This window comes from Aquila chrysaetos, chromosome 2 (assembly GCF_900496995.4).
Source record: "Aquila chrysaetos chrysaetos chromosome 2, bAquChr1.4, whole genome shotgun sequence".
Lineage (NCBI taxonomy): Eukaryota > Metazoa > Chordata > Aves > Accipitriformes > Accipitridae > Aquila > Aquila chrysaetos.
Genome location: NC_044005.1, coordinates 36,154,697 through 36,180,786, shown reverse-complemented (window position 1 = coordinate 36,180,786; position 26,090 = coordinate 36,154,697). Strand labels below are relative to the sequence as shown.

The 26,090-nt window shown below is 36.4% G+C and overlaps 1 protein-coding gene across 7 annotated transcripts in view; it reads left to right on the top strand.

Annotated features, from left to right (window-relative positions):
- The window catches only part of FMN1 (formin 1), a 208,851-nt gene extending 198,138 nt beyond the window's left edge, over positions 1-10,713 (top strand). For all 7 annotated transcript variants that reach the window (XM_030041745.2, XM_030041760.2, XM_030041739.2 and 4 more), the window contains one exon: positions 998-10,713. In XM_030041745.2, coding sequence (XP_029897605.1) covers positions 998-1,042 — 45 coding nt within the window. In that variant the 3' untranslated portion in view covers positions 1,043-10,713. The remainder of the gene's footprint in view (positions 1-997) is intronic.
- The last annotated feature ends 15,377 nt before the right edge of the window (positions 10,714-26,090 follow it).

Sequence of the window (26,090 nt, the reverse complement as noted above, 5' to 3'; positions counted from 1 at the left end):
CATAGTATGCTTAGTTTGAACGTAGCAGAGTGATTTTCTTCCCAAGGAGAAATCTTTAAGCTTATGCCCTATGGTAGTCCAACAGTTAACATTTAAAACTTAGTTTAGTTGTACCTAAGCATGGCTCTGCTTTTTTAGATAACAAAATATGATAAGAGCTGCTGTTCTGGTTTCTTCCCCCCCTTCCACTGAAGTCTCTTGTGTTTTCTTCCATGCTCCATAGTGCACTGAGGCTCACTGCATATATTTGTCCAATGGCTGAGTGTCTGGGTTTTTTTTAAACCTTACAAAACCGTGTTTGCTCTGTTGAATAATGGTAGAAGGGATTAAATCCCCATTTTGTTCCTTGCTGTTTCCCAGTTTTTTTAATACGACACAAAAAGAAGACTAATAACTTACACTGTAGATAAAACCTTTTTTGTCTGTGAGCAAGACACATAGGTGAGATCAGCATTTCTCAAACTGTAGGAACCAAGAGACTAAGGGAAGGAAACGTACATGAAGGAATCGGTATATTACTTTCATTCCCAGCAGAGCATATCAGTTGCAGGACAGGCGGCAGAGATGTGAATGACTACATTTGCTTGGGAAGAGATCATTAAACAACAGAATCTAGCTAATGCTAAATTAGAGCCTTTATGTCAGCAGAAACCATTCCAGACAAGAAAAGGTATTAGATTCACATGATTTTGAAATGTATCTGGTTTTCTCTAGCTGCACTGGTCTTCACAGAGCTGAGCATTTTTAAAGGTACACAGTATTTGACAAGTGTGTAGCTAAAGCAAGCTCAGTTTTTCTACAGTAAGTAATGAATTGGTTCTGAGCCTTGCTTGAGTGCTCCAGGCATTAATTTTTTTTTAATTAAAGAAAACTCTAATCTATTGTGACTAGTTTAGTACTTCTCAGTCTTCTAGACCAAATGCTCATGGCAACTTGAGTGGAGATGGAAAAATTGTAGACAAGAATGATAATAAAACTCTTTCTTTTTCATTAACAGAAAGAAAGACTACGTCAGAAGGAAGCCAATGTGACTGCCAACTGAAAGAAGAAAGATGAAAATGATAGTGTGACTTCATACCTTGCATGATGCTTTACTACACCCATGGCCCAGGGAGCACCTTATGTTAGATACTGAATTCTGCTTTGCTGATCTGTTCCAAGACAATCCACTAAAGACTTTTCAGTTCCTTCAGAGGGGTTTGTACATTCAGTGGAGGGAATTCTAAGAAGGTTTTTACATGGGAAGTCAAAATTATTTTCTGTAACTCTTCCTTTAAGCAATGTAATTGCTTAAAATGCATCTGGTTGTTAATGGTTATTTAAAGTACTCTGTGGATAATGCACTAATATGGAAGAGCTAAAATGAGCATTTTGGATGCTGAGTTAAGTAATGACTAACAACCTGTAGGTTATTTACAGGGCTTTGTGTAGATGAGAGCAAATATGCCATTCGGCTCACAAAAGACCATTACATCATACTTTTTGTTACTTCAGCAGTAACTGAGGTAAAATTGACTGATTCTAAATAATTTTACAGTGTCTAAGTATTGGATGCATCTTTCTAAAACTGATTAAATGTAACTATAGATTTATGCTGTATTTTACTATAAATATTTTTATAGAAGCTTCAGCTTATGCCACACGTTGAAATGGAAACAATATTTTGCACATGAAAAGGAATAGCTTCAAATTCTTTAGTTTTATGATTGATGGCATAACTGATTCCTTATTTTTATGGTTTTAACCTAACATTTCCTAAATTTTGAGCTTCAAAAGAAAAATGATTAAAATGTATATTTTTATTTCAGTATATATTGAAAATATGAATTCCATAAAATGATGGTTTTATTAATCATTATTCATTGAACTAAAATACAACAATATGTCTCCATGAAGTTACACAATTGCCATTAAATCTCTGGCTTTTAATTCCATTGAAAGCTTTCTTTTAAACAGTGAATATCTCACTCTAAAATATATTAAGCAGCCTGCTCTTGTCCCCTATATTTGTATGAAGAATGTATCCAGCATACGTATATGTTTATATACATATATATAAAATTTAATAAGTAAAACTTGAGGAAGAAATAAAAGAGTCTCACTGTCCTCCTGTAACATTTTAACCATTGCCCGTAAAGTAGTAGAGCCCGAAAGAAACCCTATAGAATATCCACTGTTACTTGAAGATTTTTACTGCATTTTAAGGATTTGGATTCTTAGAAGGAGAGATCTTGAAGCAGAAGTTAATTTAAGGTAAAACAGAAAAGTGATTTTTAAATACAAGTAGGTAACGGCCTGTAAATAGGAACAACAAACGGAGAAAACATGCTTCTGCTTGCTGTCCATAAGAGAGAAATCCCTTTCTTTATGATAATGGTGTCTGAAGTTCGTTACGAAGAGAAATTAGGTGAAGCAAAAAAGTACAAAAAGTTAATAGGGGGAAGGTATTAGTCCTTTGCTTAGAAGCTGGAAAGAATATCCATGAGACAGACATGGGTTATCCATACAGCAAATTAGATAAACTGTTATGAAACCTAAGGCAAAGTCATCCCTGGAAGTGTACACTTATTAAGAAAAACAGCAATTGTGGAGACCCCCATTCATGAATTAACTTGAAGATTTCATATTTTGCAGGTTTCTTCAATGAGTATCTCTCATTCCTGCATAAACAAAAACAGGGGAATCAAGATTCCCTTGTATGCTTTGGAGTTTCTAGCTGCTGCAGATATACTCAAGATGTGTAAGCATAATTCTTATGAAAACAGTCAACAATATACCAGCAAAAATAATCTTATTTGTAGTTTGCCTATTCCCATTGCAGAGAAATAAATTCCAAAGATTGAAGTTTTCTGTCTTCCACCAAATAGGTAAAGCACACTTGTTTCCAATATTATTAGTGATAAACAACCGGAGCAATAATGCTTATAAAAGCCAAAGAACAACAGCAAGCAAGGCAATTCAGATGAGTGCTTAAGCAAATAAGTGTTGAGTTTTGATATGGTTTTCTATCTATCATGAAGGTAGTGTATATTGCCATTTGACTTGATAGGGAATTTTTCAATGAAATGTTCTAATTGAAATATTAATCAAGAAGAGTAACACTGTTTGTGAAAAAGGATTGGTCTTGAAAATTCTCATTAGAAATATATTATAGAAAAAAGTTTTTAAATTATTGAAATATCCTGTTTCAAAATTTCTAAATGTGAAGTTTCATTTTTCAGTTCAAATTTACTTTTCATTTTGAAATGTTGAAAAATGTATATAAAAAGGGATTAAAATTAAAATTATTGATATAAAGCATTCCTTGATAAGATTTATAATTCTGTTTTCAGATTATCAATTTGCCAAAGTTTTGAGAATTTAGGATATTTTTTCAGAAGATTAGAAAACTTACATAGCACAGAGACATTGTTTCTTCCTCATCTTCAATTGTACTGATTTTTCTCTAAAGACAGAGATTCTGATTCCAACTTAACCCATGACTTAAATCCTCTACTACTAGTTAAACTATTTTTAAGTGAAAAAAAGAATTGACCCAGACTATTTGATACATTCTCTTAATCAAGACTAAGACTCCTGGATGGAATTCATCAGCTAAATATCACACTTACACCCCTAGTGATACCCCAAAGTGTCTTCAGACAGTGATTGAAGTGACAATGGTACACCTGCTGACCTTAACTAAAATGTTGTATTGCAGAAGAGATATTAACAGATATTATATATCTATGTAAGCTGTTCAATTATGAATTATTTAGACACTACAGACATAACAAGTGCATCAACCACCATTCATCTTGGGGTCACCAAGTGTCACCAAAAGTTATGTTTTAAGCTTGCACATAGTTTGGTGCCTGACTTTACCCTGAGCTTTCTAGTTTGGGGGGAATAAAAGAAGAGGAGAAAAGAAAGAAAATAAAAAGGTGGACTGGAACAGAAGTCTCTGGTACATGTCTACATTGCTGTCAAGGAAGTAAAAGTAAAGAGTAGACTAAATTAAGCCAAGTAGCAATAGCTAGACAGTTACAATTTTCTGGGCTATGTAATTTAAAATACCTCTACACTACATAGAAGTCACTTCTGTGACCATAAAGTAGATGTGGCTTAAGAGGGGTTTTTTTCTGTTCTTTGTTTTGTTTTCAACTCTTCTATTATTGCCAAGCTTCTCAAAGTCTGTAAAGCAAAGCACTATTAAACCCCATATTACTCAGTAGGTGCTTATTACCCAGGAAAAGTATATACATTACTGATTTGTAAATTGAATTATTAGGAAGAATTCAGTTTAGATGAGTGAATATCAATAATTTGTGAAGTGCTCTTTACCTTATTTACAACATTACCACTTACTAATTTTAAAATGAAAGACCTTTTAGCATCTTTGAGATATTTTGACAATATAAATTATATTTTCATTATGTTTTTATTAATCTATGAAAACTACCCAGGTGTTTTGCCATGACTAACACATGTAAATGTTTTATCATGTGCTTTATTATAGGGTTGTGAATGTGTAGATTGAATATTATACTTTTGTATTTAACTTAGAAATTTTTTGCAGCAAAACAGAAACTGTATGATCTTCAGTTTCTGTACATATAGAAAATCAAAGTAGAATGGATGGAATATTCAGAAAGCAGAGAGAAAAATAATTGAACATCTTAAGCAGTTCTAGGAAGGATAAAGTTTACATAGGGTTTTAACCTTTCTGAATTGCTGAGGATATCTCCTCCAACCAGATATGAACAGCCAGGTTATCTCTGACCAGTCTAGGTTTTTTCTACATGAAACATGAATAAAATATTTTGTTTTCCATATGATGTACAGGGTTCTTATTGCCCTGATTTTCCAGTAAATTGTTAGCAATTTCTTTCTTAGATCTAAACATCTTTCCTAGCTGATGATATGGGGCAGTGGAAGACTGCGTATTTACTTATTTGTTAATACTATTTCTTCATTGCTTTAGGTCAATATCTTAAAAATGGATGCCTTAATCTTGTGTAGGTGTGGAATTTCAGAAACACCCAAACAAGTTAGAAATATTCATCTCATTACAGCATTGATGTGTTTTTGAAAATCCACCTCCATAAGCTGTGTTTAGTCACCAGTCTAAGTTTATAATTTCAGAAAATCATATCCACCTAGTTTTTGCTCATTCTTGGCCTTGTCTCAATCCTGTTTAATATTGTTACGGATCTTGCTCTTTCTTTTTTTTCTTTTTCTTTCTTTTTTTTTTTTTTTTTAACACCTTTAGAATTTATTAGTGCCAGTTAGTGAATTTCAGAATTTGCAGTCTGGAGAGTTCTCTTTGGCACTCTTTTCAAGATAAGCCTATGTATTTTCATATAAATGTAAAGAAAATAAAAAAGAAAGTTAAGAGGTAACTTGATTGTAGTCAATAAGTTGCTTCAAAGAGAGAAGATACTAGGAACTAAACGGTTCCCTGAGGCAACAAGAAAAAATATAACAAAAACAGTATAAAAATTAAAACCAGATTAATTAAAATCAGCAATGAATTCCAAACTATTAGTAATGAGACTAGTTAACCACTGGAAGAAGTTAGCAAAGATAATTGTAGTTTCTCCATTTTCTGGTGCTTTCAAATCCGGATTGAACATCTTTCTCAAAGGTTTGTGTAGTCTAATACAGCTTATTGGACTCAGTTCAGATGTACCTAAGTGGCATCCCATATCCATTGACTCACTAGTCCAAATAGTTCCTCTAGACAGAAGAATATAAGAATAAGTATGTCAAAAGACCTAATAAAATATTTTTTTCTCAGCTATAATGAAATATTCTTATCCAAGCTAGAAGAGCTCTTTGTTGTGAGTTAAATTTAAAATATCACAAAGTGTGGTGTAGAACAATATAATGCAGGAAACCATTGTCAAATTATAAACATTTGTATTTCAAATGATTAATTAATATCTATCTGATCCATCTTGTGGTATTTACAAGGTAGCAAATTTATATGCTCTGGAATTCAACGTTGGTTTAGAGATTCCCAAGCTACGTCTGGGAAAACTGGCATTTTGGATTGTACAATGTGAAATCCCAGAATCACAGAAACCCTAGTTCCTTAGTATTTGTCAAAGGTTTGAGCATATGCAAGGGAGTTTACCTTGGGTACAGCTAATGTGATGCAAAATTTAAATAACGGTCTCTCGTTTTAGTGAATTATTAGATATGACCTGTTAATATCATTACCAAACACTTCCACTGCTCAATAGGGTTTGAACCATAACAATTCTATGCAATTGTTTTAGAGATCTAAAGTTCAAAAGTTGTGCAAGCAAAAAGACTTGGTTTTGCAAGTTTTTTTCAAAATGCCTACAAGAACTTTTCTTTCTTGATTTTTTTTAACATTGTCTTCAATTCAGTAAATATTCTTAGAAACATTACTAAAATGGATGTTAGGTTTTTTCTACTTGTTGAAAATGTGGTACACCTAAACTGTAATATTTTCAGTAAATTTGGCAAGCTTCAACTGGCTTTAAATGATTTTGATTTGATACCTCATAGAATTCAAGATTTTAAATTAGGGCCTCTTTGTAAAACATAAGCACTGGGTATAAGAGAACATTTGTTTTAAGAAGCAATGAATTAAAAATGCTGAACTGATAACTTAGACTCAGAATGCACCACCTTCCTGGGAGGACATTATCAAGTAGCATAAGCTTTCCTATAATGCAGAACAGCATTGCATTTCCTGTGATTTGTTTCTGCCAGATGTCATCTTAGAGTAAACTGAAGGCAGCAATTTTTTTTTTTTCATTAGATATTTCTGGTTAATTTCATTTCATACTTTGTCACCTCAATTTCATCTTCAACAATCTAATATTGAGGTAATACGAAGCCTTTTTATAGAGGCTGATAGTGCTTCTATATGCAAGTAGTTTTATTTATGCAACTATTCCTGTGGCCCACACAGTAAAAAATATCTATAGAGGACATTATGGGGTCATGGGACTGAATAAAATCTCTTTTAGAATCATGTTATGAAAATTACCTTGAACTATCCTAGTATGGGACATGGTTTTCTTTTCTGTGGTAGGATCTGCCTCAAAAAGTTTTGGAGCTCTGGGAGCTTTTGGAGGATAGAGGATGAGGCTGTTGGCATGGCACCTTTCCTTTAGCCATCAATTCCTAAAAGTAGGGCTTCTCTGGAGTTACATTGCAGCTGAATTCCCTGAGCGAAGATTGCCCCAGGGACTCCTGGAAGGGAGACTGGAAAATACTGTCAACAGCCATACATTTTCAAAAGGGAAAGACATCATAGTTGTATTTCCAGACTAAAGTAAAAGCTAGCGGACTCTTCCAAAATAGCAGAAATTTTGTATAGTTGTATGTATCCTTTAATTAGGTTCTATAGATTTCAGAAATTCTGCATTCATATATGAACTTCATTCTGTGCCTGTGTTCTTGTATTTATTGCTCATATGATCATTTAATATGAACATAATCACTTATATATTCTTAGTCTTTTATTGTGCTGTGACCACTAAAATGTAGACTACAAAAACTGTTGAAAGAGAGATCCATTACAGAGTCCTGACAGGCAGTTGTATTTCAGGTTTCCCAGTGTTGTCCTGCTGGGAACCTTCATATTTTCCTAGAGGTAGGAAGAGTTTAGCTGCCATGCCATCTGAATTCTCAGCCTTTCCTAGTCATAAACTAGTACTTGTAGCTTAGGGCCAAATGATGGGGCCAAATTCTATCATCACTGATAAGTATTGTCTTTGCTGCAATTAGAAGTTAACTGGGGCACAAAATAATCCTAAAGATGGCAGGTGGGGTGTTTTTGTGATACCCATTAAACTGTAATGTATTTGATAAGCTCAAAGTCCTAAAGAGTACTGACAGTCTAAGATTCATGTGCTATATTGACTCTGACTCACAGCATCCTTATAGGTTAAGCTCAAGTGACTTTAGAAAGAGGAGCTGTAATATCTGTTCACTAGTTGATAGTGTTTCTTTAATCATTTTTTTTGAATCCTCAGCAAGATGATTTCTGTCCATCTGCGAATTAGAAAACTTGAAATGGTACATTTTCTCTACGACTTCTCCCAGAGGGACCAAGCTTGTAGTTCAGTATTTTTGCTTTCTCATTTGGCATGCTGTAAATACCTTCCATTGTAGTTGGACAGATGCTCATCCTGAGCAACTATCCACAGACAATAGGTTACAGAAACTGCAGAAACTGTGTAGAGTTCAAAGAATATAGCACTATTTCCTACTGCTTGGAGCATCACTAGTCAGCAAATGAACATATATATTGTGCAGCACCTGATGCTTTTTTCTTAGTTGTAAAGTAGTTTAAGGAATGTATTGCTATTAGCAGCTAATCACTATAAACTGGATAAAAGCCATGTTCTTCTTCTAATATTTTTTTTCTCTTTATTAGAATGAGTTTTTGTGGTGTGGGTATCTTCTAGATTTTAGCGGGAAAGATACCATTTTGTAATGAATCAAAATGGAACAAGGTCACAGTTCTATTCTAGACTTCTTTCATATCTGACAGGAAGGTGAAGGAATAAAACTGATTTCTTTTCATTCCACATAAAAACAGGATTTTTTTTCTGATCCCTCTTCATTCAGTTGTTCATTTTGTGTTACAGTCCTATGTTTTTTAGAAGGGCTGTAAAGAAATTAGAAGGTTCAGCTATGAATCTCATTCCTTAAAGATTCCCTGTAATGTTCAAATTCAGCAAGCTGGGATCGGGAACTCCTGCCCTATCACCATTTTCTTCAGTGATTCATATAATTCCGCACTCTCCTTCTTTTATTAAAAGTAAAGCCATATAGTTACCAAACTGGTTGCTAAAGGTCCAAGAAAAACTGAACTATTGGGTGAAGAGAGGTCAATTAACTTCCAAACCACAATGAAGACTTACACGTCTTTACTGCGCATGAGCTGAACCTTTCTAATTCACCTAAGTTGAATGCAACTCAGTTCCAAAGAGACAGACAATGAATACAGTGTTTTCATGCATTTCTGCTACTTATTTTACATCAAGAAAGCCTGTCTCTCTGAGTAGGAGGCACAACTTGTGCATTTAGTTATGTAATCAACTTCTGCTTGATTCCAGACCAGAAGTATGTGTGATATGGGAGATATATCTGAGTGTTTTGGCATTACGTTTTATACTTATTTTCCATCACTTATCTAGGGGCCAAGTAGAGACCCAGTAACATACCTAAAATGAAAATGTTGGTTGAAAATGCCATTGAAACAATATAAAGCTCACTATTTCATTCTAGTGGATATTGATTTGAAGAAATCCATCCTCACGTAGTTTCCTATTGAAGTGTTTGGGTTTGTTTGTTTGTTTTAATTAAAAGTTGATATTATATCAGATAATCAAGCTGGCTTGTCTGGGACAAGCTTCTATGGGGGCTTGAGTGCTAGTCAAGTAAAATAATCTGTGTGCATGCTCAACAAGTCCACTTGTAACTACTGTAGTCTGAACAGCACCGTTTCATCTGCATATAGCTCAGAAAAGGGAGAGACTTGAGAGGGAAATTTAACAGATTTTCTGGTGTCAAGTTCAGAAAAAGCTATGTCAAATGATAAGCATTCTTGTCATATTGCACTGGTTTTGAAACATCAGTGATATCTGTTGCAAAGAGAGAGAAGACTCATGCTCCATGTCAGATGGGATTGGATAAGGACTTCTTACGGAGAGTTGGTAAAAGTACTATTTCTTGTAGGAGCTCTCAGCAAAGCTGTGAATTCCCAGCTGATGACTGGCAGGAGAAACAGAATTATTTTTGTAGGTTTTTGAAAATACGTATTTATTATAATGACACTTTATTTTGAGGGGTATATCAGCCTCAAGAAGAAAAGCTGCCCCTGTCATTGTACTCAGCTATTACTCTGTACAAGCTAAAAGCTTTGCCATATTCAGAAGTTATAGGAAGCAAAAATGGAGAAATATTATTCTGGGAAGAATCAAAGTTGACCTCTGGAAAGTATTTCTAGTAGGATTATAGTATGATTTTAAACTTTCATTTAGTTATTTTGAATATTTTTTTTGTTTTCCTTTCCAATCATTTTGAGTTGAATAGTTGCACTGTTGAACATTATTGTTATTGGTACTCTCCCCTCTCTTTTCTTCATATGACTCAAAGCCATCAAAATACAGGCCTCTTTGGCTGGTTAACTTCTCTTTGAAAATGTAGCAAAATGACAAATTCTCTCGCAATGCTATTAATATTCTCTGTATACCTAGCAAGTTTCACAGACATAACAGGGTTTAAGTCTCTCATATCTGTACGGGATTTGCTTTAATAAAATCGTAATTTTGCTTGAATGTTCACCCATACATTCAGCAGTTAAATATTTGCTGTCATCTGAGCTCAACTTTGCATTTTTCATCCCACAAAATGTACAGCAAAAGTAATGGAATATTAGTATGGTTTAGGTTTTTTGTTTTTCAGGAATCAAGCTCCTTTTAGTTCTTGACTAAATATGTTACAAATGTCTTAAAAGAATAAGCTAAATAGATTCAGGTGCTTTTTTTCCCCCCTTCTCATTGTAATTATATACGTGTGTGTGTGTGTTTCTACTATGTATCTGAAAGTTTTTCTCAAAAAAACAAGATGTGCACATGATTAACTTTGTAAAAGTTGTTGTAGTGGAATGGAGTATTTATTTTTAAACTAAATTCTTAAGGAGCCATTGACTGTAAATAAAAGACTATATTTTCCTCCTCAGTATTTTTGTTCATTGTATCAATTGTATTTTTGTATGTAAAATATATTGTTGAGTTACTGTAGGTTTCTCTGTTTGAATAATTCTGTCTAAATGATGGGTTTTATTTACACTGCTTTACTGATCCAGTTAATATTCCAGGTTCAGTGTGTTTGTTAAAAAGATACACAATGTTTGGGGGATCTGCAAAAAGTTCAAATATGTAGCTTACTGATATAAATTTCTTGGAGGTATTTTAATAAATGTTGGGCAGGGGTTGCATCGGAAACAATTTGTACAGACGTCTGGGGATGTGGATTTCCTTTAATTCTTGTGCCACTGTTAGCAACTTGTCACATTTGCAAATACATAATATTGAAAAGCTTTTCAATGCTCTTCAGTAACTCACAGCAGACTGCCCACAAAATGATATTAAATAGTATTTGAAAGGTATGTATCATTCATGTCCCCAGGCACTAATATTTGGGCTCCATTATCTAAGGGGGGGAAAAAATCTATAAACTACATTATAATTTTATCTATATTTTACTGATACTTGTATTCCTCTACAGTCAGAATAGAAAACAATTACAATTTAAGTATAAAATTAGGCAGTAATTTCATCCAGCAACTGACCACTGGGGGAGTACAGAAACTAGAAGCATCTTCACCAGGATGCTCAGCAACTCTGCAAAGACTGGTATATTTTAGCCAGTTTTGAGGGTTTTTTTGGCATCACAGATCACATAAATTTAAAATAGAAAGAATGTGATTTGGTTTTAAATGTTTCTGAGAACAGCATTAGTGTGTTTGTTTGAAAATCATTATCCTTAGCCAATGAGAAGTTGGAGTGATCACGTCAACAGAGTAATAGCAAAGATACGCTATGAAGGACCTTGAAAATTGTAACAAACTACTCGGGTTAAAAGAGGGAGTCAGTGGAGATACTCAACAAAGCTACAGCAGCATGATCAAACTAATGGGTTTTGGTTTGAAAAGTTGTATTTCTCATCACAGAAGAGACTACTGTAATAAGACTGGAGAAGACAAGAACCTGAGCAAGGATTTCAGCTACATAAATGAAATGGGGATGCCAGATAGAAATAATCACCAAGATGTAGACATTAACCAAATATGAAGAACTGTTTGCAATCAATTTTCTGTAGAAGAGAAGGGGACATATAGGTATTGGGAACACATGCTGGATGTTTAAATACCACAACGATGAGCATGTTAGAAATATCTAGGTAGGCACTGAACAGTTAATCAAGTAGGTAATGAGTTAGATCATCGTAATTAAAATTAGCTAAGCCAAAGCAATCCAACTTAGAGACAGTTGCTCTCTTTTCTTTCTCTTATTATTTATTGTCTAGTTTCTTGATCCTTTAAGACAATAAAATGGTGTGCTGCTGAAGAGACGGATGTTATAAGCTTTTTTGCTTGGAATGCTACTGATATGCCAAGATGTCAGATGACAGATTGTTTTTCTTTACCCACATGAACAACTGATTTAGTGTTCATTAAGAACCTAAATTTGACCCACAGGTCCAAAAGAAGTGTTGGAGCCCTGAAGTTCTTGAACTGTCTTTATGCTTCTTGAAATGCAGGATTTTTTCAGCAACTCAGAAGATCTAGCCAAAGAGCAGTATTTGCCATAGTGCTGTGCCAGTTATTCTGAAGGAGAAATACCACATGCAGGGAAGCAAATACATCAGATAAAGTGAACTTATTTCCAAGAATAAACCTTCATAATAACACCAAAGCTGAATAGAAATCCAAAATGGTGAGACCAATCCTGAAGTTCTGAAATAAATGCTACTCTTCTGAACATACAAAGCTCTCATCAGACATAAACCTTGTTTCCTATGCTGTAGAATTCTTCATTAATTAATTGTTACCATATTTCAACTCTAGGGTTATTGGAGTGTGTTACTTCATAAATACAGAATGAATTTATGATAGACTGCTGTTAAGAACTATAATACAAATTGCTTCTAATCAATAGGTAGATCAGATTCATACAATTAAATAATTTCAGAAATGCATCATTTTGTATCTGTAAATATTACAGCTGTTTATCCATGGGCTAAAGTTGGAGATAAAAGCAGGCAATTCCTAAGTTATTTTATTTATAAATATGCAGATACATATATATGCATATGTGTATTATTTTCTTAATACACACACACACACACATCTCTAATACAAGCTATGCTATTTATATGGCAAAAGAAATTGATCCAGTCAGAGATCTAATATCTGTATTTCAGTAATATATAATGAAATTTTCATACATCCATTAGCTCAGGAAAGGATGGTTAGCACAAAATCAATATTAAAAGCTGGGATACTGTAGTTACTGAAATAATTTAAAAGCAAATGAGCTGAAAACTAGCATTTGAGATGTGCTTGTCAGAAAACTTTAATCAAAGCAGACTGGGGATTTCTATGTAACTTCTTTCATGAGACGCATCCCAAGGTGCTTTGCAAAATAATGAAATTAACAATGCAAATATTGATGAATACACTAGGTCAAACAAAGCAGTCCTTGGTCTTGAGAGTGCCACTACCATAAGTCAACAACCCAAGGGTTTCCAGATGCAAAAAAAAGTACAAGCCGCAAAGGTAGCCAAATGGGATATCTGCCTTTCACTCTGCGCTCTGTTTTTGGGAAGGATGAAAAAAATGTTCAAAACCATTTGCAAGTCTTGGGTTTGCTTTCTACATAGTTGCTGCATTTCATTGTGTCTATTTGCTCTAGGTTTTTTGCATCTTACAAACAATCTTTGACACATTCATGAATGTGCCAAATCTCTTCTGTAAGATGGTGGATGAACAGGTGTATGGGTTCAGAAGTTTCTGGTTCCTGTATAGGCTACCTACTGTATGGGCTACTGCTGGAAGAAATACTGTTCTTATATAGGTAATTCCCACACACTTAAGAAAAGTTAGAATTTTTCAAGTTTGGTCTTACAGTACTGTTTTATCTATCCCTGACAAGAGAAACTAAAGCTCCACAGATCACAGCTGAAGACAGGCTCAAAAGAAATGAGTGGTGATTTAACTTTTACAACTTATTCTTTCTGAGTGAAACTTGTTTAGGCATGCTGGGCCTTCATGAAAACCCTCTGCAGCTTCTTAAAGAGAATGTGAGGGGTGAGTGAGGAATAATTTTTTCAATCACAGTGTGTTATAAGACTTCTTTCTTTTTTTTTTTTTTTTGCATTGTTTCCTCTTTGTAAATTTTTCTGTCTTCCTCTTTCTCCCTCCCTGTTTAAGAGACCATTGCTAGTTTCATGTGCATTTATCCAGCTCCAACATTTGTTCATTGCTAATAATGAAATTTATTCAAACTGTAAATTCCAGGACTGCAATGATTAAGCCATTTGAAATGGCTCCATTAATTGATCTCCAAATTTCTCAGCCAGATTATTGGTCATACTTGTAAGTATTTGTACTAATACTTACAAACTTTTATTTCAGACTCTATTAGTCACAGAGTCAGGCACAAAAACCCACCACACAATTCATAACTAATCAAAATAGTGCCAATCAACCATTGAGAATTCTACAATTATGTAATTAGCTGAGCAGTAAAACTTGAAATTAACTTGTTATGAAAAGCTTGACCCACAAAAGGCCATACAAAGTCAGCTCCAAAGGACCATGTGTGTGAGTTAAGGGAAATATTTTTAAATTTTGACGTCTGTATTTTTTATCTTTCGCTTCTCCTACTAACCTCAAAAAATGACAACAAGGTGGTGTTTGAAAATGCTCTTTGCCAATCTCACTTGCAGCATTTATAGCAGTATTTTGGGCTGTTGATTGGTTATGAATCAGGCAGAAGGGTGCTGTGCCTATTTTTTTTTTTTTTTTTTTTATTTTGAGCATCTTTGATTTCCACTGAAGTACTGATGAAGACTGGTAGTGCTAGTTTTAGATGTGATTCAGAGCAGTCATAATGACCCTGTCTTTAAGAGATGCAATGGTATGATGCAAATGTTCCAAGGAGGCTGTGCATTCATGATATGGGATAACAGGGTTTTAATTATACATCACAAAATGCTTTCAGATGTTTGAGGTGTATGCATTCACAAAACATTGCAATCCTTAGGGTCTGAAGTTCTGTGATTTTAAAGATTTGAATGATATTCAAAGATCTCAGAATTTTAAAGGAAAGCACCATGTGAGTTGTGTTCTCTGACTACAGAATTTAGTTCCTAGAGGATGAATAAGAGACGAGTTAAAAGAGAGAGAGAGAGAGAAGGTGTTTCACCATGTGAATTTTTTCCTGATTTAAGGTCATCATCGGAAACTCTCATATAATGATCTTCCCCACACACACGCCCTGGATGATGCATTCCAAAACTCCAAAATGAGCATGCAGATCCAAGATGGGTTTCTGAGACAGCTTCGTGCACACACTTCTGAAGTTGTTATCTTTATTGCTTACATACAATAGCATATTTTTAGAACTTTTCATAATCTCACAAGAATACGTCTTCTTTCTACTCGTTGTTCTCTGTTTGGTGATACTGCCACAGAAAGCAGGTTGTGGGACCATACACCATGTCCTGACAACAAAAAGAATGCCTTGAGATTTTAAAAGAAGTTTCCTGTCTCTTCTGGTCTTAAGTGTCTTCTAAAATATCAAACCAAATCCATCTGCAAGCCTATTGTGAAACTATTACATTAATAAAAAACGTGAAGGGAAATCAGAGCTTCCAGAACCTGAGAAAAGAGTTAAGATTCTTGAAAAGAGAACAACTTGCATATGAATCTAAAGATCCTATTCAAAGCCAGGCGGAAAATCTGGATATTTTCCAAAAGCAAGATTCAATATAAACTTGCATCACACTGTGATGCTAGCGTGTCCTTTCCTTTAAGCAGCATTGAACAGCTGATAATCATTCACCTTACTTTAGCAGACATTTTTTGAGAGAAAAGGGGCAAAGGCAATATTAATTTTTAAGTAATGTGAGCACAAGAAATCTGATGCCAAACTGCCCTTTTTGCTCCTGGGATTGTGTTGAGCTAATTCCCAAGGCATCCTTCTGAAAATGTATCCTTTGGACTATAAAAAAAAAAAAAAAAAAAAAAAAAGGCAAAAACCACCCTCTTGGACCCTACTGTTTTAGTTCCCTGTGTGAATCTTCTGGTTTGATTTAGGAATGTGCTGCTTGGTTCCCATGTGCATTGTTGTTGTAGTATTTACTTTGGAAGGAAAAGTGAGTATACGGTTCACGCCTTAACCTTGTCAAGCTTCCCCCTTACCAACTTGAACTGACACCATGCAAATTCTGAAAGGAAAGGCCACAGCCAAAATTAATCATAAACATTAACCATAAAATATTACTCTTGACCCTACCAAGGGGCAGACCTCTAGGAATAACATCCTGCTCCTTAAGAAAATAACATCCCTCTCCAACCGAGAGGAGCAGACGGTCTCGTCTATGCATGACGGACATGCTGACCTGTGCCTCAGGGAGTAACATCCGATTTCAACTTAGAGGGTAATAAGCACTCCAGGCCTTACATTATGGAAGTCCTTCCCCAAACACAGCCCTACACATAAGCTTTGGCAGCTTGCGCCGTCTGCATAAAACAAGTCCTGTCCAAGGTTGTGCTGTAAGGTTAGGTTTTTAGGCAAAGCCAAACAGACTAAGGCTGAAGCTGGAAAAATGAGAGCTGCCACCCCAGCTTCCACACTGTTTTGACCCGAATGAAAACTGTCAATATACCTCAAACAATGAGCCCTGAGGAAAGGCTACAGTCCGTAGCTCCTTTGTAACATTTCACTTGAATAGATTCTATGCTTAGTTTATTCTTAGAGGCACAATCCACAGACTGGCGAACCTATTTCCATAGCTATCAGGCAGTATGTTGTTCAGCAGCAAGTTGAATTAATTAAGCCTCTGAAACCTGAAGAATCCTGAACCAAAACATATTGCCCAATACTAATTTCATTTGGTAAAGAAATAATAGATCAAAGAACAACTTACTTTATTGCAAGTCACTGGAGATGAGATTTAGGTGCCTAAATCACACAAGACCTGCAACACTGAATGAAGCATTTCCTTAGTATCACAAAAAATCTGGGCGTGGAGCAATAAACCAGATTTCTTCCCAGGAGATGTTGGTTGTACTGGCACTGACAGTGAGAGATTTCAGCAGCAAGCTGTTGAACTTGTGTCGAGAATGCCCTGCAGATATATTTCTGATATTGCACTCCTCCCTGAATTCATTCCCTTGCCAGCAAGGACAAGATGGAAGTAGCACCAAACCCCACTTTGCAGGGGTTCCCCTCAGCATAAACCCCCTCCTCAGTGTCACCTCACCAAGCGATTTTGGTCTTCCTTTTCCCAATGCGTTAGCCCCAGATGGAAGCTGAGCTGCTATTGGGACAGGCAGGTTAAGTGGGAAGAGAACTGGGGAGAAAATAGGACATCATTCCTAAATGTTGGTGCACTCAGCAATGATGTGATGTAATCATTATATATGATTAAAGGAAGGTTTCCCTGGTAACTCTTGTTTTTCTCTATGCTGGGACAGAAAGCAGGGTTTGTCTCACCTATTCATAATTCACCATAATCATAATTAAAGAATAAACTTCAAGCTTTTGCAATTAAATTATTGCTGGTACCCATGTTTGTGAGGTTAAAACTTATCTGGGATTTCTATGCCACACTGAAGTGCAGCTATGCTCCCAGTAAGTGAATGTGACAGATTTGATAGAGATGGCAGAGGTTACTGCAGTGTCATCTGCTGGATAAACGCCTTGAGATGAGTGAATATTTTCACAGGAATTGATCTGTACTTGATTTGTACTTGCATAGTCTATTCATATCTAACAAATATAAACTGTGCTCTACCCAGATGGCTTATTTCTAACACCATACAAACCGAGTACACTCCTCCTTTCACACTAATGCCAATACATCTCTCCTGTTATTAATAAGCTATTTATACACATTCTGACAGCAGCCTAGACCTCATCTTTGAGATCAGTACCTGACGCTCATATTTCTTCCCTCTTGCCCTCTGTTTCTTTCCACCATCCATCACACTGACTCTTACTTCCTATCCTCTCCTGTGAAATAGACACTACCTTCTTTTTTCACCAACAGTAAAACAGATCAAGGTGGTTCCATGTGTTGGTAAAGATAAATGTCGAGGCTAAAATCTTTCCTTGTGTGGCTTCCATTAAATTTCATTGGGTAGCATTTGCACACCTTTCAACTACGATGCACAAAGGCTAGCGTTGCAAAGATTTTTGGAGTCTCATAACATCATGCCTTTTTAGGAAATCAGCGCTTCTGCACACCTCTTAATTGAAATCAAATACCATTTAAACCTCCCTATGTTTTGTGACTTAGTTGTCCAGTCTTTTCAAATAGCCCCCTCTCTAATGGTACAGGTGGTATACTATGTCAAGGAGAGGATTGACAAAACGTGTCTTGAAATTATGCAAACAGTATTTCAATGCAATTGTGCTAAATAAAGATAGTAGACTACACTAAAGATGTTTTAGCTCTGGAGAAGTAGCAAAGATAAGGAAGAAAAGACGTGAAGATGCATTTGAACCTAAGGCAATTCTCATTGGAAGAATTTTTTGCTTTACCCAGCTCCTCTCTTGGGGTGAGGTAATGGGAAGTCTTCTCACTTGTCATGGATACATGATAGGAAGAGAAGAATATTTATTACCGTGTATCTGTGTATAATGTTTTGTTCTTGGTAACGAGTGAAAATATTTGGTTCTGAAGGAAGGAATTTTTCTTTTGGTTTACAAAGGAATTTGTTGCAAGAACTAAACTTGGTGGTACAGGAGCAGGGAGGCTGCCGACTTCTGACAGCCCATCGACACTGCCAGTTTAAAAAGACCTGCCAGGGTAGCTGTTCCCTCAGCTGGCTGAGTGATGGCAGTTTCATCAGCAGACAAAGTTCAACATTTCCTTCAGAGGAAAACTGACTCTGACTTCTTGAACTTTCAGACTACTGGGCTGAGCAGAGTGAAAACAATTGTTTAGAGACATCATGCGTGAATCTAAGGGACAGATGGCTCTGAACTATGCCAGAGAACTATGATAAGACATTCAGGCTATATACCAGGATTGTCTTCTATTTGTTTCTTTTTAATCATTGTTCTTGCTCTACCGTTTGTTCTTAGTCTCACTAGCTTTTCATTGTTTCTCAGTAATAGTGAATATACGAAATACCCTGCTAGAAACCTGAGGCCACTTAATAAGCAGCTGTAAGCTGAGTTCAACTCACATTCACAGAGCAATGGCCTCCTTGAACGTGAAGAGCCAAACTGAAGGCAAGTTGGATACCTCTGGGATATTATGGTTTCTCGGAGACTTTCACTGGTGTCCATTCAGTGGCAGCTCTCCTTTTGAAGCATATTCTATACAAAAAGAATCCTAAAAGCAACTTAACGGTGAAATTAAAGATCTACATAGATTACACTCCCAATGCAAGGGAATGGATCAACTTAACTTTCAACTCCTGCTGCTTAATGTTGGTTTAATATATTGTCTTGACTTTTAATAAGGTTATTGAAAGATAAAAGCATATAAGGAGCTGTGCCACAGATGCGACAGTCAGAACTTCATATGCAAAATAAAAAGAGACATTATAATAAAAAGAAAATTGAATGTTGCTTGTATAAAATCTGGCTTTGTTTTGATGCATAAAACAGCAAACACTGTTCCACACTGAGGTTTTCAAGAATGTCTTAAGTATACAACGCTTCTGATGCCACCCCAGTTGCCTATATATAGATCTGTCTTGTGTAAAGAATTTAAAAAGCATTAGAATGGAGAAATCAAAGAGACAATAAATTTTAAACCAATCTTATTGTCTGCAGCCTAAAGTGTTATTAAGATCAAAGTGGAGCAAACATCTGGCATTTGCCTTTCTGCAAAAATTAGATCAAATTACCTACCATAGGATTTAGATCCATTCAGTAAGTTCTTTCCATTGTACACATAGTTTTCTTTCTCCTTTTTATTTGTTAGATCTAACTTAACACCCAAATTCTAGCCTCTTCATTCATTTGGAGTTGAAACATATTAACAACAAAAATGGAAATACATGTTCTCCTTGAACATCTGTTTCCTAAGGAACATTCAAGGTCCTTCAGATCCTAAGGAGAGAGGTTCAGCTAGCCTTCATCTTTGCCATTAAATGTAATTGCCTAGAAATAAACTTTACTGAGTATGCACAACACTGTCCCCCTCCTTGAAAAAAAAAACCTTCATGCCTACTGTTGTAATTGTCATTGTTGACTTTATTCTATACTAATCACTCATAAAGTATGTTGGTAAGAAGCTTGGCACACTGGCCCATACTTTTATGTATAAACTTATCAAATGTACACTTTTCAGACTTCTAAATATATCTAATGCATTCCTAGGCTTTTGGTACCTTTGTTTAGAGAGATAAATACATGTATGTTACACCTATAGAGCACAATTTTTTAATTCTCTGAATAGAAGAATATACTAATACAAAGCTAAGATTATGTCTCTTTTCTTAAATGCAAAGACTGTGCCTTTATACCTCAACAAACTAATTACAACACATAGAAATTCAGTAAAGTTTAATTTAAAGGAAAAACAATATTTAGGTCTGCATCATTAAATAAATCAAACAAACTTAACAGTGCTCTGTAGTAATGCCGCACAATAACTATAAAATTATGATTAATGAATTTGAGTGTTGCTGTCCCAGATGAGCTGTAACTGACACATTAATTCTTTCCAATTGCTTTCTTGCTGGAATCCATATTGATATTACTAGACAGAAGGATAAGATATAGCTCTCAATTATTCTAGCGAGAGATGGAGATATTATTTTAACCTTTGTTCTTTTGATCTCTTGTAATATGAATTGGAATATGGCTGTTCCCATAAGGCATTCTTTAAAAAAGAAAGGCAAATATGCTGATTTCAAATTTTATTTGCAGAACTTTTATTGGGAGTCAGTGTAACTTCTCCATTTGATTCATCCCCAAGCTATGTGATTTACATCTGTATCACAGCAAGGAGGAGTTATGGCTTATCGCAACTTAGAAGTTTGGGGTTTTTAATGCGATCCCAAACATTCTTCTTTTATGTCAGTATATAATTTGATCCTCATATCTTGCTCCTTGATCATTCAAAAAAGGCAGATTATGAATTTTATTTTCAATATTTTTAGAAAATAATAGGAAAGGGAGCAAGTGACAGTTAAAATTTCTGTACTCCTCTCCCCAGACCCATAAAAGCTAGAGGAGGAATTCAGGCAGCCAGAAGCCACACATTGTCAAAGGGCACCTTAAAGTCATCAGCTACATTCCCAGGCAGGCAGTGCAGACAGGCTTCAGATGTTTTTATGAAGCTGCCTTACAAGGTAGCATCAAAAATCTGCACTGGGATTCGTTATGATACCTGCATGTTGCTGTATATTTCTGGTTTCAGTCTCAGCTGACAAAAAAAAAAAAAATAAAGCAAGGAGTCTGACTCCTCTTATTATGGTTAATCTTTTTGATACCTTGAGGCCAAGATCTGATGGTTATTAAAAATATGTACCAGTGATATCTCCAGTGTCCTGACTAAATCCAAAAACACATTAATGTTTTCACTCCCTGAAGTTTTAAATGATGCAGCTCTCTCCCCTTCAAAAGCCTTTGGTTAGTGGAACCATCCAGGTCAGCAGAATGACTCAGACAAAATTTTGGACTGTCTTCTGCTGATATTAACTGCTCTATTTCAGTAACTAATGAAGTGGTTTCTAAGGCAGGTTTGAGTTATTTGGAGTGAATAAGATGTATCTTTTTTAAAAAGGAAAGAGTGTGTAAGGAGATCATTAGGTTAAGCAAACCAGCATTCTCATCTCAGTCTTCTATGACTGACTTGGTGCTTCTCCTTTAGAAAACCTTTTGAAACTAACAACTCTAGATTTACTCTTGTACACTGGATAGCACGAAGAAACATCAGTCCCCAAGGGTACAGTTCTCTGGTGCTCCTTTTTTTTTTTTTTTTTTTTCCTTGCTCAGAAGGTAAATTACAAGGTTAAATTACTCCTCATTTTTGCAAATGCAGTGTCCCTCTTCCCAACCAAGCCCTGCTGCTGACAGGCAGCTGGAGCGGAGCCATGATGCTGCCTGTTCCACTGACCCATCCAGAACACACCGTACCTACTGTGCGCATGAGTTGCTCAGATGTCTTGCACATGCTTAGCAAATCTGACATGCTCTTGATGCCTCAGTCCTATAATGTGTGTGAGAACCAACTGTGCAGCACATGGATGACAGAGCACACACAGAAATCCCAAAGAGGAATGTAGCCTACCTCACTGGGGAGAGAGAAAAAAATAGTCTTATTTCTATCTGTGTCGCTGAAAGCTGATAAAGGTGTGTGAATTCTCTCTCTGTTATCTTCTTTTGGTCAGTGTAACTATCTATAAAGCACATGGGACTTCACAGTGGATGTATCTTCAATTGAAAGCTGGTATGTAGGCCAGACATAAATTATAACGTATGTCCGAGCTTGTTAGCATATAAATAGTAGGACCATGGTACTACAGAGTACTAGGAAGGTAAGTCCAGGACGTTTTTCTCTCTGTTTTAAATATTCAAATAAAGATGTATATGCACATCTTTTCAAGGAAACTTGTTCTGTCCAGCTGTGCCCGTATCTCAGACCAGAAAAAGTGAATCGCCTTCTAAAAATAATGACTTTAATGTTATTAGCCTTTCAGTAAGTTTTAGAAGCAGAAAAAAGCTAGAAGAGAAGGAAGACTAAACCAAAAAGCCTTTAAAAGACCCCAAACAACCAGTACAACTAGACTGCTCAGCTCCATTATTGCATGAAAGGAAGAACACACCAGATATCACCAGCACCCACCTTTTCAGACCTGGGAACAGGACATCTGACCCTTTTCTCTGGTTATCTGTGTGTGCCATGGGAAAACATTACATGCTGTTCTCTCATACGACCGTGTTATCTGACTATGTCATCCATCCGTTTGAACTAAAAGGTGTACATCTGAAAATTGCTAGGCTTATATCACTGCTCAGAAGTTTATGTGAAATCAGTCAGTTCTCAGTGCAGGTCAGCGAGGTGGCTGTACCTATCAAAGCAGCTTTCTTCACAAGGGCAAGCAATGCCACCGCTACTGCAGACAGCAGCATTGCACCGGGGTCTGCAATGATTGACCGAGTCCCTCACACATCTGACAAGGCAGCAGGTTGGAAAGGTAAAATTTATACCACTGCTGCTTATCTCCCACCGGCGGGGTGGAAAGTTCGAAGAAACCTGGTCTCTGTGGTTGCAGTCCTTCCTCAACCCTGGCCTGGCTCAAGTGCTGCCAGCAGGGAAAAATCTTCCTTTTCCCTTTTATAACTATTTTTCATCTTCTCTGTCCCTATATAGCTTGTAACATGCTGTATTGTAAAAGTGTTCCTTACTCTTTTTTTCTAAAAGCCGGATTAAACTGCTAGCTAGACGTAAAACTGAGATAAGGTGTAAGGCAGGCATGCTGACTCCAACTTTAACTCTACAACAATTCAAGGCTGATTTATATTTTGAACTGTCACTGTATGGTTTACAAGGGGAAAAGTGCGAGTAAAGATTGAGATTTTCCTTCTATAAATTGTGGAAGGGTGAGGGGGAAGTGACAGATCTCATTTAAAAACCTTATTGAAGTAGCCGTGTTGAATGATGGTGCCATTGCTTGTCTCTGTGTCTCATTGTCATAATGTAAGCCCTTTTATAATTAGAAGAAACCACAGAAGTCAGAGTAAAGTACAACAGATCCAGAAAGAGCTGGAAACTTAAGGAAGAAATAAAAAAAAAAAAAAACAACAATAGACATGGGCTGGAGAAGATATTTTATTTATTTGTTACTAGTAGTTAAAATGACGTACAAAATGCTGGGAAGAAAAAACTCCAATTCTATTCAGTTACAAAATAATTAAAACTTCATTTTAAACCAAGTTTTGCTTTGTGAGACCGAGCATGAAAATACTGCAGCCTTAGGTTATATAGTCCATTGTTTTTAGAATAAAGCAGACATTTAAATACATATTGTGGTTGATATTAAATATCTTGTATAATTGTAAGTTAGCAGAACTTTCTTACTCTCAGGCAATAACTAGCAATTCATAAAAGTTCTTTGTATAAAATTTACATATTGGGGGGGGGGGATTTGTCTCAAGGGGAGTTCCGTCATGATCTATGCACAGGCTGTTTTGAAACATAAAGATTTGTAAAACTTTTATCAATTTTCCTTCAGAATGCTAGCCTAATCTTAAATAAAGAAGCCAGTAATGTCTGAAGCCTTGCTTAATGGCTAAGGGTTTAGGGACATAGCAGTCACTGTAAAAGACAATGGGAGTTTTGCTGTCAATTTCACATGAAGAAAAAAATTCATTCTTAAGGTGTTCCCGTTTCTTGAACAGAAACCCTAGCTAGTACAAAACTTTCAGCAATGACTGAGATTGGCTCTTTCCCCTGCAAACCAACTCAAAAAAGTTATTCAAAGGAAAACAACCCCTGCCTATTATCAGTGAAAGAGGATTTGTATTAATAATAACATTAAATATCCATATCTTTCTGTTTAACTATTCACATTCCACACAGTGGAAATCTACTTCCTGTAATTCCAGATTTTAAAACTGGATTTTAAAATCCATGAAGAATGTGTCAAACCTGCTGAGTGAGAGTACACCAGATGAAATGCATTTTAATAGTATCAATCAACAAGTTGCAATCTCTTAAACTTACAAACGCAGACCTCACAGCAGTGGATTTTACAGTAAAAATGTATTCATTGCAGAGATGCAGGGTATCGCCAATAACTGCGTGATGCGTTGTGTAACAGCTGGGGCATCTAATATAATGAGGGCACACGGGATGCATCTGCGACACGCCACTCTGTGTATTTTTCCCTTTGGACATGCTAGTAAGAGCAGAATTGTCTTCCTCGGCATTCAATGGACAGAAATGCTGTCAAGACAATCACGTTACGGCTGAGAGAGGCATCTGGTGTGAGAGAGAACAGTTACACTGATCGTGGGTACTAGAGCGTATTGCTGCTGGATGGAGAAACTGAGCCCTGGACGATCCAAGCCCCATCACGCAATCAGTGGGGCCCTAACTCCCGTTTCACTCACGTCAGCGATGCCAGGGCTGCTTTCAGGCCTGGTACTGACTCTGGCATAGGAACATGCCTTTCCTTCGGCACCCCACCAGGCCCAGGCCCAGGCCCAGGCCCAGGCCCAGGCCTAGGCCCCGGCCCAGGCCGGGTGTGCAGCGCCCTGTGAGCTTTTCAGCGGGAAAGCGCCTTCGCAAAGCCAGCACCCAGGACAGCATGAGCAGTCCGCACGCCATGTGGTCCAAGGTGCAGGCGGCGAGACAACCCCCAGGCTTCCTTCCCATCGAGCGCCCGCGAAAGCAAGGGCAACATGGGTGGAAGGGCTGCCTCTCGGGTCCGATGGCCCGCCACGCTAAACCAACTTCTTTTGCAGGACCTGTGCTCTTGCCAAAACCTACGGCCCTGATCAAGTTTAAGCTCCTAATCCTGAAGGAAAGAAAAGGCAGGATAACCTCACAGGTGAGATTCATCGAGCTGTTGGAAGTAGTGTGTCCCCTTCTATAGTTTTTTTCCCCCAAAAGAGAGGGGCAGTTAGCCCTTAATTTTCAGGAAATTCTCTTTACTTAGTCCAAATCCAGTATAAATGCAAGTCTGTGGTAAAAGATATAAAAAGAGGATTATTGCTGGCAAAGTTCTGCATCTCTTTTTCAACAAACTGCATGCCTGTGGCAAAGCTAAAATAACAATAACAATGCAATGTTTACTAGTCATGAATGTCGTGTCTTTTGTCTCTTGTGTGGTTATTGCATTTGCAGTCACATGATGCTTGTTTTAATTTTTGCTTTGCTCTTTATGTACTAAATTACTGCCATTCTGTACTTGATCTTGGTTAGCAAGATTTTTGTGCTGTGGTTATGTATGGTTTTATGTATGTGTGTGAAAAAGAGAAGGAGAGAGTTCGGATACACACAATGGAGTATGCATACTCATTGTATGTACGTATAGATACCAATGACTAAAAGATACTGCACATACATATATATGTAGATATGAAGAATAACTGATATCAGAAATACAAGACATCAAATGGATCTAGTGGCACAAGAATGGGTTTTGACTGATTTAGAGAGCCATTAGAATTCAGAAGTATATTTATAGCCTTGTATATAGTTTCTCTTTAATTTATGTAATATATGACTAGGTATATAAATTAAAGCAAAACGTAAACAGAAGACAATATCTCTTCCTCTGTGTCTTCCTATTTATGTCTTTCCTTTTTCTACTCCCTTTTGTACTCTCCCCATCTACTTACTTTGGCCTT